Here is a 15,143-nt window from a genome sequence, read left to right as displayed (position 1 = left end):
ATTGCAGTGTGATGCTGGTCTAAATTAATGAGTGAGTATTATTGCTGTGTGATGCTGGTCTATATTAATGAGTGAGTATTATTGCTGTGTGATGATGGTCTACATTGAAGACTGAGTATTACTGCTGTGTGATGATGGTCTATATTGATGAGTGACTATTATTGCTGTGTGATGATGATGGTCGATATTAATGAGTGAGTATTATTGCTGTGTGATGATGGTCTATATTGGTGAGTGAGTATTGTTGCTGTGTGATAAACGTCTATATAGATGAGAGTATTATTGCTGTGTGATGATGGTCTATATTGATGAGTGAGTATTATTGCTGTGTGATAATGGTCTATATTAATGAGTATTATTGCTGTGTGATGATGGTCTATATTGATGAGTGAGTATTATTGCTGTGTGATGATGGTCTATATTGATGAGTGAGTATTATTGCTGCCTGATGATGGTCTATATTAATGAGTGAGTGTTATTGCAGTGTGATGATGTTCTATATTGATGAGTGAGTATTATTGCTGCCTGATGGTGGTCTATATTGATGAGTGAGTATTATTGCTGTGTGATGATGATCTATATTAATGAGTGAGTATTATTGCTGTGTGATGATGTTCTATATCGATGAGTGAGTGTTATTGCTGCCTGATAGTGCTCTATATTGATGAGTATTATTGTTGCCTGATGGTGGTCTATATTGATGAGTGAGTATTATTGCTGTCTGATGGTGGTCTATATTGATGAGTGAGTATTATTGCTGTGTGATGATGATCTATATTAATGAGTGAGTATTATTGCTGTGTGATGATGATCTATATCGATGAGTGAGTATTATTGCTGCCTGATAGTGCTCTATATTGATGAGTATTATTGTTGCCTGATGGTGGTCTATATTGATGAGTATTATTGCTGTCTGATGGTGGTCTATATTGATGAGTATTATTGCTGCCTGATGGTGCTCTATATTGATGAGTATTATTGCTGCCTGATGGTGGTCTATATCGATGAGTGAGTATTATTGCTGTGTGATGGTGGTCTATATTGATGAATGAGTGTTATTGCCGTGTGATGGTGCTCTATATTGATGAGTATTATTGCTGCCTGATGATGGTCTATATCGATGAGAGAGTATTATTGCTGCCTGATGATGGTCTATATCGATGAGTGAGTATTATTGCTGCCTGATGGTGCTCTATATTGATGAGTATTATTGCTGCCTGATGATGGTCTATATCGATGAGAGAGTATTATTGCTGCCTGATGATGGTCTATATCGATGAGTGAGTATTATTGCTGCCTGATGGTGGTCTATATCGATGAGTGAGTATTATTGCTGCCTGATGGTGGTCTATATCGATGAGTGAGTATTATTGCTGCCTGATGGTGCTCTATATCGATGAGTGAGTATTATTGCTGCCTGAAGGTGGTCTATATCGATGAGAGAGTATTATTGCTGCCTGATGATGGTCTATATCGATGAGTGAGTATTATTGCTGCCTGATGGTGGTCTATATCGATGAGTGAGTATTATTGCTGCCTGATGGTGGTATATATCGATGAGTGAGTATTATTGCTGCCTGATGGTGGTCTATATTGATGAGTATTATTGCTGCCTGATGGTGGTCTATATCGATGAGTGAGTATTATTGCTGTGTCTATATTGATGAGTGAGTATTATTGCTGCCTGATGGTGGTCTATATTGATGAGTGAGTATTATTGCTGCCTGATGGTGCTCTATATTGATGAGTATTATTGCTGCCTGATGGTGCTCTATATCGATGAGTGAGTATTATTGCTGCCTGATGGTGGTCTATATTGATGAGAGAGTATTATTGCTGCCTGATGGTGGTCTATATTGATGAGTGAGTATTATTGCTGCCTGATGGTGCTCTATATTGATGAGTATTATTGCTGCCTGATGGTGGTCTATATTGATGAGTATTATTGCTGCCTGATGGTGGTCTATATTGATGAGTGAGTATTATTGCTGCCTGATGGTGGTCTATATCAATGAGTGAGTATTATTGCTGCCTGATGGTGCTCTATATTGATGAGTATTATTGCTGCCTGATGGTGGTCTATATTGATGAGTGAGTATTATTGCTGCCTGATGGTCTATATCGATGAGAGAGTATTATTGCTGCCTGATGGTGTTCTATATCGATGAGTGAGTATTATTGCTGCCTGATGGTCTATATCGATGAGAGAGTATTATTGCTGCCTGATGATGGTCTATATCGATGAGTGAGTATTATTGCTGCCTGATGGTCCTCTATATTGATGAGTATTATTGCTGCCTGATGGTGGTCTATATTGATGAGTATTATTGCTGCCTGATGGTGGTCTATATTGATGAGTGAGTATTATTGCTGCCTGATGGTGCTCTATATTGATGAGTATTATTGCTGCCTGATGGTCTATATTGATGAGTGAGTATTATTGCTGCCTGATGGTGGTCTATATTGATGAGTGAGTATTATTGCTGCCTGATGGTGCTCTATATTGATGAGTATTATTGCTGCCTGATGGTGGTCTATATCGATGAGTGAGTATTATTGCTGCCTGATGGTGCTCTATATCGATGAGTGAGTATTATTGCTGCCTGATGGTGGTCTATATTGATGAGTGAGTATTATTGCTGCCTGATGGTGCTCTATATTGATGAGTATTATTGCTGCCTGATGATGGTCTATATCGATGAGTGAGTATTATTGCTGCCTGATGGTGCTCTATATTGATGAGTGAGTATTATTGCTGCCTGATGGTGGTCTATATTGATGAGTGAGTATTATTGCTGCCTGATGATGGTCTATATTGATGAGTGAGTATTATTGCTGCCTGATGATGGTCTATATCGATGAGTGAGTATTATTGCTGCCTGATGGTGCTCTATATTGATGAGTGAGTATTATTGCTGCCTGATGGTGGTCTATATTGATGAGTGAGTATTATTGCTGCCTGATGGTGCTCTATATTGATGAGTGAGTATTATTGCTGCCTGATGGTGCTCTATATTGATGAGTGAGTATTATTGCTGCCTGATGATGGTCTATATTGATGAGTGAATATTATTGCTGCCTGATGGTGGTCTATATCGATGAGTGAGTATTATTGCTGCCTGATGGTGCTCTATATTGATGAGTATTATTGCTGCCTGATGGTGGTCTATATCGATGAGTGAGTATTATTGCTGCCTGCTGGTGCTCTATATCGATGAGTGAGTATTATTGCTGCCTGATGGTGGTCTATATTGATGAGTGAGTATTATTGCTGCCTGATGGTGCTCTATATTGATGAGTATTATTGCTGCCTGATGATGGTCTATATCGATGAGTGAGTATTATTGCTGCCTGATGGTGCTCTATATTGATGAGTGAGTATTATTGCTGCCTGATGGTGGTCTATATTGATGAGTATTATTGCTGCCTGATGATGGTCTATATTGATGAGTGAGTATTATTGCTGTGTGATGATGGTCTATATTGATGAGTGAGTATTATTGCTGTGTGTTGATGGTCTATTTTGATGACTGAGTATTACTGCTGTGTGATGATGGTCTATATTAATGAGTGAGTGTTATTGCTGTGTGATGATGGTCTATATTGATGAGTGAGTATTATTGCTGTGTGATAATGGTCCATATTAATGAGAGAGTATTATTGCTGTGTGATAATGGTCTATATTAATGAGTGAGTATTATTGCTGTGTGATAATGGTCTATATTAATGAGTGAGTATTGTTGGTGCCTGATGATGGTCTATATTAATGAGTGAGTGTTATTGCTGTCTGATGGTGGTCTATATTAATGAGTGAGTATTATTGCTGTGTGATGATGGTCTATATTAATGAGTGTGTATTATTGCTGTGTGATAATGGTCTATATTAATGAGTGAGTATTATTGCAGAGTGATGATGGTCTATATTAATGAGTGAGTATTGTTGCTGTGTGATGCTGGTCTATATTAATGAGTGAGTGTTATTGCTGTGTGATAATGGTCTATATTAATGAGAGAGTATTATTGCTGTGTGATAATGGTCTATTTTGATGAGAGAGTATTATTGCTGTGTGATAATGGTCTATATTAATGAGTGAGTATTATTGCTGTGTGATAATGGTCTATATTGATGAGAGAGTATTATTGCTGTGTGATAATGGTCTATATTGATGAGAGAGTATTATTGCTGTGTGATAATGGTCTATATTAATGAGTGAGTATTATTGCTGTGTGATAATGGTCTATATTGATGAGAGAGTATTATTGCTGTGTGATAATGGTCTATATTAATGAGTGAGTATTATTGCTGTGTGATGATGGTCTATATTAATCAGTATTATTGCTGTGTGATGATGGTCTATATTAATGAGTATTATTGCTGTGTGATGATGGTCTATATTAATGAGTATTATTGTTGTGTGATGATGGTCTATATTAATGAGTGAGTATTATTGCTGTGTGATGATGGTCTATATTAATGAATGAGTATTATTGCTGTGTGATGATGGTCTATATTAATGAGTGAGTATTATTGCTGTGTGATAATGGTCTATATTGATGAGAGAGTATTATTGCTGTGTGATAATGGTCTATATTAATGAGTGTGTATTATTGCTGTGTGATAATGGTCTATATTGATGAGAGAGTATTATTGCTGTGTGATAATGGTCTATATTAATGAGTGAGTATTATTGCTGTGTGATGATGGTCTATATTAATGAGTGAGTATTATTGCTGTGTGATAATGGTCTATATTGATGAGAGAGTATTATTGCTGTGTGATAATGGTCTATATTAATGAGTGAGTATTATTGCTGTGTGATGATGGTCTATATTAATGAGTATTATTGCTGCCTGATGGTGGTCTATATCGATGAGTGAGTATTATTGCTGTGTGATGATGATCTATATTGATGAGTGAGTATTATTGCTGCCTGATGATGGTCTATATTAATAAGTGAGTATTATTGCTGTCTGATGGTGGTCTATATTAATGAGTGAGTGTTATTGCTGTGTGATGCTGGTCTATATCGATGAGAGAGTATTATTGCTGTGTGATGATGGTCTATATTGATGAGTGAGTATTATTGCTGTGTGATGATGGTCTATATTAATGAGTGAATATTATTGCTGTGTGATGATGATCTATATTGATGAGTGAGTATTATTGCTGCCTGATGATGGTCTATATTAATAAGTGAGTATTATTGCTGTATGATGATGGTCTATATTAATGAGTGAGTATTATTGCTGTCTGATGGTGGTCTATATTAATGAGTGAGTGTTATTGCTGTGTGATGCTGGTCTATATTGATGAGTGAGTATTATTGCTGTGTGATAATGGTCTATATTGATGAGTGAGTATTATTGCTGTGTGATGCTGGTCTATATTAATGAGTGAGTATTATTGCTGTGTGATGATGGTCTATATTGATGAGTGAGTATTATTGCTGCCTGATGGTGGTCTATATTGATGAGTGAGTATTATTGCTGCCTGATGATGGTCTATATTAATAAGTGAGTATTATTGCTGTATGATGATGGTCTATATTAATGAGTGAGTATTATTGCTGTGTGATGATGGTCTATATAGATGAGAGAGTATTATTGCTGTGTGATGATGGTCTATATTAATGAGTGAGTATTAGTGCTGTGTGATGCTGGTCTATATTAATGAGTGAGTGTTATTGCTGTGTGATGCTGGTCTATATTGATGAGTGAGTATTATTGCTGTGTGATAATGGTCTATATTGATGAGTGAGTATTATTGCTGTGTGATGCCGGTCTATATTAATGAGTGAGTATTATTGCTGTGTGATAATGGTCTATATTGATGAGAGAGTATTATTGCTGTGTGATGATGGTCTATATTAATGAGTGAGTATTATTGCTGTGTGATGCTGGTCTATATTGATGAGTGAGTATTATTGCTGTGTGATGCTGGTCTATATTAATGAGTGAGTATTACTGCTGGGTGATGATGGTCTATATTGATGAGTGAGTATTATTGCTGTGTGATGATGATTATCTATATTGATGAGTGAGTATTATTGCTGTGTGATGCTGGTCTATATTAATGAGTGAGTATTACTGCTGGGTGATGATGGTCTATATTGATGAGTGAGTATTATTGCTGTGTGATGATGATTATCTATATTAATGAGTGAGTATTATTGCTGTGTGATGCCGGTCTATATTAATGAGTGAGTATTATTGCTGTGTGATAATGGTCTATATTGATGAGAGAGTATTATTGCTGTGTGATGATGGTCTATATTAATGAGTGAGTATTATTGCTGTGTGATGCTGGTCTATATTGATGAGTGAGTATTATTGCTGTGTGATGCTGGTCTATATTAATGAGTGAGTATTACTGCTGGGTGATGATGGTCTATATTGATGAGTGAGTATTATTGCTGTGTGATGATGATTATCTATATTAATGAGTGAGTATTATTGCTGTGTGATGCTGGGCTATATTGGCGAGTGAGTATTGTTGCTGTGTGATAATGGTCGGCATTGATGAGAGAGTATTATTGCTGTGTGATAATGGTCTATATTGATGAGTGAGTGTTATTGCTGTGTGATGATGGTCTATCTTAATGAGTGAGTATTGTTGCTGTGTGATAATGGTCTATATTAATGAGTGAGTATTATTGCTGCCTGATGATGGTCTATATTAATAAGTGAGTATTATTGCTGTATGATGATGGTCTATATTAATGAGTGAGTATTATTGCTGTGTGATGATGGTCTATATTGATGAGAGAGTATTATTGCTGTGTGATGATGGTCTATATTAATGAGTGAGTATTATTGCTGTGTGATGCTGGTCTATATTAATGAGTGAGTATTATTGCTGTGTGATGATGGTCTATATTAATGAGTGAGTATTATTGCTGTGTGATGCTGGTCTATATTAATGAGTATTATTGCTGTGTGATAATGGTCTATATTGATGAGAGAGTATTATTGCTGTGTGATGATGGTCTATATTAATGAGTGAGTATTATTGCTGTGTGATGCTGGTCTATATTGATGAGTGAGTATTATTGCTGTGTGATGCTGGTCTATATTAATGAGTGAGTATTACTGCTGGGTGATGATGGTCTATATTGATGAGTGAGTATTATTGCTGTGTGATGATGATTATCTATATTAATGAGTGGGTATTATTGCTGTGTGATGATGGTCTATATTGGCGAGTGAGTATTGTTGCTGTGTGATAATGGTCGACATTGATGAGAGAGTATTATTGCTGTGTGATAATGGTCTATATTAATGAGTGAGTATTATTGCTGTGTGATGATGGTCTATATTGATGAGTATTATTGCAGAGTGATAATGGTCTATATTGATGAGTGAGTATCATTACTGTGTGATGATGGTCTATACTGATGAGTGAGTATTATTGCTGTGTGATGATGGTCTATATTAATGAGTGTTATTGTTGTGTGATGATGGTCTGTATTAATGAATGAGTATTATTGCTGTGTGATGATGGTCTATATTGATGAGTAAGTATTATTGCTGTGTGATGATGGTCTATATTGATGAGTGAGTGTTATTGCTGTGTGATGATGGTCTATATTGATGAGTGAGTATTGTTGCTGTGTGATAATGGTCTATATTAATGAGTGAGTATTATTGCTGTGTGATGATGGTCTATATTAATGAGTGAGTATTATTGCTGTGTGATGCTGGTCTATATTAATGAGTGAGTATTATTGCTGTGTGTTGATGGTCTATATTGATGAGTGAGTATTATTGCTGTGTGATGCTGGTCTATATTAATGCGTGCGTATTATTACTGTGTGATGATGGTCTACATTGATGACTGAGTATTACTGCTGTGTGATGATGGTCGATATTAATGAGTGAGTGTTATTGCTGTGTGATGATGGTCTGTATTGATGAATGAGTATTATTGCTGTGTGATGATGATCTATATTGATGAGTGAGTATTATTGCTGTGTGATGATGGTCTATTTTGATGAGTATTATTGCAGAGTGATGATGGTCTATATTAATGAGTGAGTATTATTGCTGTGTGTTGATGGTCTGTATTGATGAGTGAGTGTTATTGCTGTGTGATGATGGTCTATATTGATGAGTGAGTATTATTGCTGCGTGATGATGGTCTATTTTGATGAGTGAGTATTATTGCTGTGTGATGATGATGATCTATATTAATGAGTGAGTATTATTGCTGTGTGTTGATGGTCTATATTGATGAGTGAGTATTATTGCAGTGTGATGCTGGTCTAAATTAATGAGTGAGTATTATTGCTGTGTGATGCTGGTCTATATTAATGAGTGAGTATTATTGCTGTGTGATGATGGTCTACATTGAAGACTGAGTATTACTGCTGTGTGATGATGGTCTATATTGATGAGTGACTATTATTGCTGTGTGATGATGATGGTCGATATTAATGAGTGAGTATTATTGCTGTGTGATGATGGTCTATATTGGTGAGTGAGTATTGTTGCTGTGTGATAAACGTCTATATAGATGAGAGAGTATTATTGCTGTGTGATGATGGTCTATATTGATGAGTGAGTATTATTGCTGTGTGATAATGGTCTATATTAATGAGTATTATTGCTGTGTGATGATGGTCTATATTGATGAGTGAGTATTATTGCTGTGTGATGATGGTCTATATTGATGAGTGAGTATTATTGCTGCCTGATGATGGTCTATATTAATGAGTGAGTGTTATTGCAGTGTGATATGTTCTATATTGATGAGTGAGTATTATTGCTGCCTGATGGTGGTCTATATTGATGAGTGAGTATTATTGCTGTGTGATGATGATCTATATTAATGAGTGAGTATTATTGCTGTGTGATGATGTTCTATATCGATGAGTGAGTGTTATTGCTGCCTGATAGTGCTCTATATTGATGAGTATTATTGTTGCCTGATGGTGGTCTATATTGATGAGTGAGTATTATTGCTGTCTGATGGTGGTCTATATTGATGAGTGAGTATTATTGCTGTGTGATGATGATCTATATTAATGAGTGAGTATTATTGCTGTGTGATGATGATCTATATCGATGAGTGAGTATTATTGCTGCCTGATAGTGCTCTATATTGATGAGTATTATTGTTGCCTGATGGTGGTCTATATTGATGAGTATTATTGCTGTCTGATGGTGGTCTATATTGATGAGTGAGTATTATTGCTGCCTGATGGTGCTCTATATTGATGAGTATTATTGCTGCCTGATGGTGGTCTATATCGATGAGTGAGTATTATTGCTGTGTGATGGTGGTCTATATTGATGAATGAGTGTTATTGCCGTGTGATGGTGCTCTATATTGATGAGTATTATTGCTGCCTGATGATGGTCTATATCGATGAGAGAGTATTATTGCTGCCTGATGATGGTCTATATCGATGAGTGAGTATTATTGCTGCCTGATGGTGGTCTATATCGATGAGTGAGTATTATTGCTGCCTGATGGTGGTCTATATCGATGAGTGAGTATTATTGCTGCCTGATGGTGCTCTATATCGATGAGTGAGTATTATTGCTGCCTGATGGTGGTCTATATCGATGAGAGAGTATTATTGCTGCCTGATGATGGTCTATATCGATGAGTGAGTATTATTGCTGCCTGATGGTGGTCTATATCGATGAGTGAGTATTATTGCTGCCTGATGGTGGTATATATCGATGAGTGAGTATTATTGCTGCCTGATGGTGGTCTATATTGATGAGTATTATTGCTGCCTGATGGTGGTCTATATCGATGAGTGAGTATTATTGCTGTGTCTATATTGATGAGTGAGTATTATTGCTGCCTGATGGTGGTCTATATTGATGAGTGAGTATTATTGCTGCCTGATGGTGCTCTATATTGATGAGTATTATTGCTGCCTGATGGTGCTCTATATCGATGAGTGAGTATTATTGCTGCCTGATGGTGGTCTATATTGATGAGAGAGTATTATTGCTGCCTGATGGTGGTCTATATTGATGAGTGAGTATTATTGCTGCCTGATGGTGCTCTATATTGATGAGTATTATTGCTGCCTGATGGTGGTCTATATTGATGAGTATTATTGCTGCCTGATGGTGGTCTATATTGATGAGTGAGTATTATTGCTGCCTGATGGTGGTCTATATCAATGAGTGAGTATTATTGCTGCCTGATGGTGCTCTATATTGATGAGTATTATTGCTGCCTGATGGTGGTCTATATTGATGAGTGAGTATTATTGCTGCCTGATGGTCTATATCGATGAGAGAGTATTATTGCTGCCTGATGGTGTTCTATATCGATGAGTGAGTATTATTGCTGCCTGATGGTCTATATCGATGAGAGAGTATTATTGCTGCCTGATGATGGTCTATATCGATGAGTGAGTATTATTGCTGCCTGATGGTCCTCTATATTGATGAGTATTATTGCTGCCTGATGGTGGTCTATATTGATGAGTATTATTGCTGCCTGATGGTGGTCTATATTGATGAGTGAGTATTATTGCTGCCTGATGGTGCTCTATATTGATGAGTATTATTGCTGCCTGATGGTCTATATTGATGAGTGAGTATTATTGCTGCCTGATGGTGGTCTATATTGATGAGTGAGTATTATTGCTGCCTGATGGTGCTCTATATTGATGAGTATTATTGCTGCCTGATGGTGGTCTATATCGATGAGTGAGTATTATTGCTGCCTGATGGTGCTCTATATCGATGAGTGAGTATTATTGCTGCCTGATGGTGGTCTATATTGATGAGTGAGTATTATTGCTGCCTGATGGTGCTCTATATTGATGAGTATTATTGCTGCCTGATGATGGTCTATATCGATGAGTGAGTATTATTGCTGCCTGATGGTGCTCTATATTGATGAGTGAGTATTATTGCTGCCTGATGGTGGTCTATATTGATGAGTGAGTATTATTGCTGCCTGATGATGGTCTATATTGATGAGTGAGTATTATTGCTGCCTGATGATGGTCTATATCGATGAGTGAGTATTATTGCTGCCTGATGGTGCTCTATATTGATGAGTGAGTATTATTGCTGCCTGATGGTGGTCTATATTGATGAGTGAGTATTATTGCTGCCTGATGGTGCTCTATATTGATGAGTGAGTATTATTGCTGCCTGATGGTGCTCTATATTGATGAGTGAGTATTATTGCTGCCTGATGATGGTCTATATTGATGAGTGAGTATTATTGCTGCCTGATGGTGGTCTATATCGATGAGTGAGTATTATTGCTGCCTGATGGTGCTCTATATTGATGAGTATTATTGCTGCCTGATGGTGGTCTATATCGATGAGTGAGTATTATTGCTGCCTGATGGTGCTCTATATCGATGAGTGAGTATTATTGCTGCCTGATGGTGGTCTATATTGATGAGTGAGTATTATTGCTGCCTGATGGTGCTCTATATTGATGAGTATTATTGCTGCCTGATGATGGTCTATATTGATGAGTGAGTATTATTGCTGCTTGATGATGGTCTATATCGATGAGTGAGTATTATTGCTGCCTGATGGTGCTCTATATTGATGAGTGAGTATTATTGCTGCCTGATGGTGGTCTATATTGATGAGTGAGTATTATTGCTGCCTGATGGTGCTCTATATTGATGAGTGAGTATTATTGCTGCCTGATGGTGCTCTATATTGATGAGTGAGTATTATTGCTGTCTGATGGTGGTCTATATTGATGAGTGAGTATTATTGCTGCCTGATGGTGGTCTATATCGATGAGTGAGTATTATTGCTGCCTGATGATGGTCTATATTGATGAGTATTATTGCTGCCTGATGGTGCTCTATATTGATGAGTGAGTATTATTGCTGCCTGATGGTGGTCTATATTGATGAGTGAGTATTATTGCTGCCTGATGATGGTCTATATCGATGAGTGAGTATTATTGCTGCCTGATGATGGTCTATATTGATGAGTATTATTGCTGTGTGATGATGGTCTATATCGATGAGTGAGTATTATTGCTGCCTGATGGTGCTCTATATTGATGAGTATTATTGCTGCCTGATGGTGGTCTATATCGATGAGTGAGTATTATTGCTGCCTGATGATGGTCTATATTGATGAGTATTATTGCTGTGTGATGATGGTCTATATTGATGAGTGAGTATTATTGCTGCCTGATGGTGCTCTATATTGATGAGTATTATTGCTGTGTGATGATGGTCTATATCGATGAGTGAGTATTATTGCTGCCTGATGATGGTCTATATTGATGAGTGAGTATTATTGCTGCCTGATGATGGTCTATATTGATGAGTATTATTGCTGTGTGATGATGGTCTATATTGATGAGTGAGTATTATTGCTGCCTGATGGTGCTCTATATTGATGAGTATTATTGCTGTGTGATGATGGTCTATATCGATGAGTGAGTATTATTGCTGCCTGATGGTGCTCTATATTGATGAGTATTATTGCTGCCTGATGGTGGTCTATATCGATGAGTGAGTATTATTGCTGCCTGATGATGGTCTATATTGATGAGTATTATTGCTGTGTGATGATGGTCTATATTGATGAGTGAGTATTATTGCTGCCTGATGGTGCTCTATATTGATGAGTATTATTGCTGTGTGATGATGGTCTATATCGATGAGTGAGTATTATTGCTGCCTGATGATGGTCTATATTGATGAGTGAGTATTATTGCTGCCTGATGGTGCTCTATATTGATGAGTATTATTGCTGTGTGATGATGGTCTATATTGATGAGTGAGTATTATTGCTGCCTGATGGTGCTCTATATTGATGAGTATTATTGCTGTGAGATGATGGTCTATATCGATGAGTGAGTATTATTGCTGCCTGATGGTGCTCTATATTGATGAGTATTATTGCTGTGTGATGATGGTCTATATTGATGAGTGAGTATTATTGCTGCCTGATGGTGCTCTATATTGATGAGTATTATTGCTGTGTGATGATGGTCTATATCGATGAGTGAGTATTATTGCTGCCTGATGATGGTCTATATTGATGAGTGAGTATTATTGCTGCCTGATGATGGTCTATATTGATGAGTATTATTGCTGTGTGATGATGGTCTATATTGATGAGTGAGTATTATTGCTGCCTGATGGTGCTCTATATTGATGAGTATTATTGCTGTGTGATGATGGTCTATATTGATGAGTGAGTATTATTGCTGCCTGATGGTCTATATCGATGAGTATTATTGCTGCCTGATGGTCTATATCGGTGAGTGAGTATTATTGCTGCCTGATGATGGTCTATATCGATGAGTCAGTCTTGCTCCTACCTGTGTGATGGCTTCTGGATTGTTTGCACTGTTTGCGATGGCAGCTCCAAGAATGTGACGAGAGAATACTTTTTCCTACGACCTGCTGGCACTCGGACACAATCAGGTCCAATGTCCCATGGGATATCCAAGCAGGCCTGTGATTGGAGGGAGTACACTGTGTCCAGATTTACAGATGCCAGGTTGAGTGCCAGTAGGCTGCTCAGGAGTGACTGAGAGAATGAGGCTGGCCCTAATTTCTGAGCGAGGATTAACTTCACAATGTCCGCTGAGAGCTTCACTGCATGTGTTAGTGAATGCTTGTGCACCCCATCCCAGTTCAGGACAGTTAGGCAGTAGCGTAAGAGCTGTAACGTCCGAAAGATTCCAGGGCTTCTCCTTAGGGCTTTCTTCACCAGTTTATTCTTCATTTTAATGACCGAGCTCGGAAGAGTGGCTGGGGCAAATGGTAGGAGGCGGACAAACTGCAGGAAGGCCCGAACCGTGTACTGGAGCAGCAGGTCCTTCCCCTCTATTGCCTTCACAGAAACTACCATGCTCCAGGCTGTCAACAGGCTGTTCTGGATATGTCTGAGTTTCGCCTCGTGATGGTCTGCTTGTTCACCCTGTTTGGCACGGAGGGTATCGAACATGGAGGCGAACTCCAGGTGGCCCTGCTCCATGGTGCTGGGGTCAGAGTTTTGAAACCTAGGGTAATCGGTAAGGCATGGAGCAGCAGCAAGAGAATCATCATCTTCATCAACCTGCAAAATAGAAACCGATTAAACTGCAGCAAGGAGACAAAAACAGCAGCTCCACCAGGATCTGGGAGGGCGAGGATAGGGAAAGGGTTTGAGTAGAAATGTCTCATTAGCCCCATCACAGGCCGTCAGGGGCTGTTTAGCACAGGGCTAAATCGCTGGCTTTGAAAGCAGACCCAGGCAGGCCAGCAGCACGGTTCAATTCCCGTACCGGCCTCCCCGAACAGGCGCCGGAATGTGGCGACTAGGGGCTTTTCACAGTAACTTCATTTGAAGCCTACTTGTGACAACAAGCGATTTTCATTTCATTCATTTCATTTCATTTCATTTTCATTTCATTTCATTTTTCATTTCAGTACAGTCTAGACTAGAATTCCAGTGCAGCACATGATCATTGTTTTGCTTTGGCTGACTTGGAAGATCCTATGTGTGTGTTCCTGTGGATATTAAATATGGCACCGCATTACTTAATATCAGGAAGTTCTCCTGATGTCCTGGCCAACATTCCTCCCTCAATCAACTCATTTATCTCATGGCTGTGCACAAAAATATCCACCTCATTTACCTCCACAGTCAGGGCACTTTAAAGTCAGTTATTCTAGCTAAAGTTGTTTGAAATGCTTGAGATAGTAAGAGGCTTCACATACACAATACTCTTACCTTCCTCAGGATGTCACAAAGCACTTCACAGCTGAGGAATGGCACGTGAAAAAACACTGAAGTCTATTTTCACACAGCAAGTTGCAAAGTACAGAAATCAGCTGAATGAGTATATCCTGCACAATGTGGGAAATGAGGGATGCTGGTGACCATGCGTGCAGAAGGTGTGTCCAAATGCAGCTTCTAACCAACCGGATTTCAGAGCTGGAGCTGCGAGTGGACTCACTGTGGACCATCCGCGATGCTGAGGAAGTCGTGGATAGCACGCTTAGCGGGGTTGTCACATCGCAAGTGAGGATTGCGAAGGTAGAAAGTGAATGGGTGACCATCAGGAACAGCAAAAGACTCAGGAAAGCAATGCAGGAACCTCCTGTGGCCACTCCCATCTCAAACAGATATACTGCTTTGGATACTGTTGGGGGGGAAAGGCCTGTCAAGGGAAAGCAGCAACAGCC

General features: G+C 38.4%; 1 protein-coding gene across 1 annotated transcript in view; it reads right to left on the bottom strand.

Moving 5' to 3' along the window:
- LOC140429943 (ciliogenesis and planar polarity effector 1-like) overlaps window positions 1-15,143 on the bottom strand; it is a 687,141-nt gene that overhangs the window by 522,923 nt on the left and 149,075 nt on the right. The window contains exon 11 of the mRNA XM_072517533.1: window positions 13,289-14,031. Within this exon, the coding sequence (XP_072373634.1) occupies window positions 13,289-14,031 (743 nt within the window). The remainder of the gene's footprint in view (window positions 1-13,288; window positions 14,032-15,143) is intronic.

This window comes from Scyliorhinus torazame, chromosome 9, assembly GCF_047496885.1.
Source record: "Scyliorhinus torazame isolate Kashiwa2021f chromosome 9, sScyTor2.1, whole genome shotgun sequence".
In the NCBI taxonomy this organism is placed as follows: domain Eukaryota; kingdom Metazoa; phylum Chordata; class Chondrichthyes; order Carcharhiniformes; family Scyliorhinidae; genus Scyliorhinus; species Scyliorhinus torazame.
Note: the sequence above shows the minus strand (reverse complement) of the source record. Positions and strands in the feature narration are given on the sequence as shown.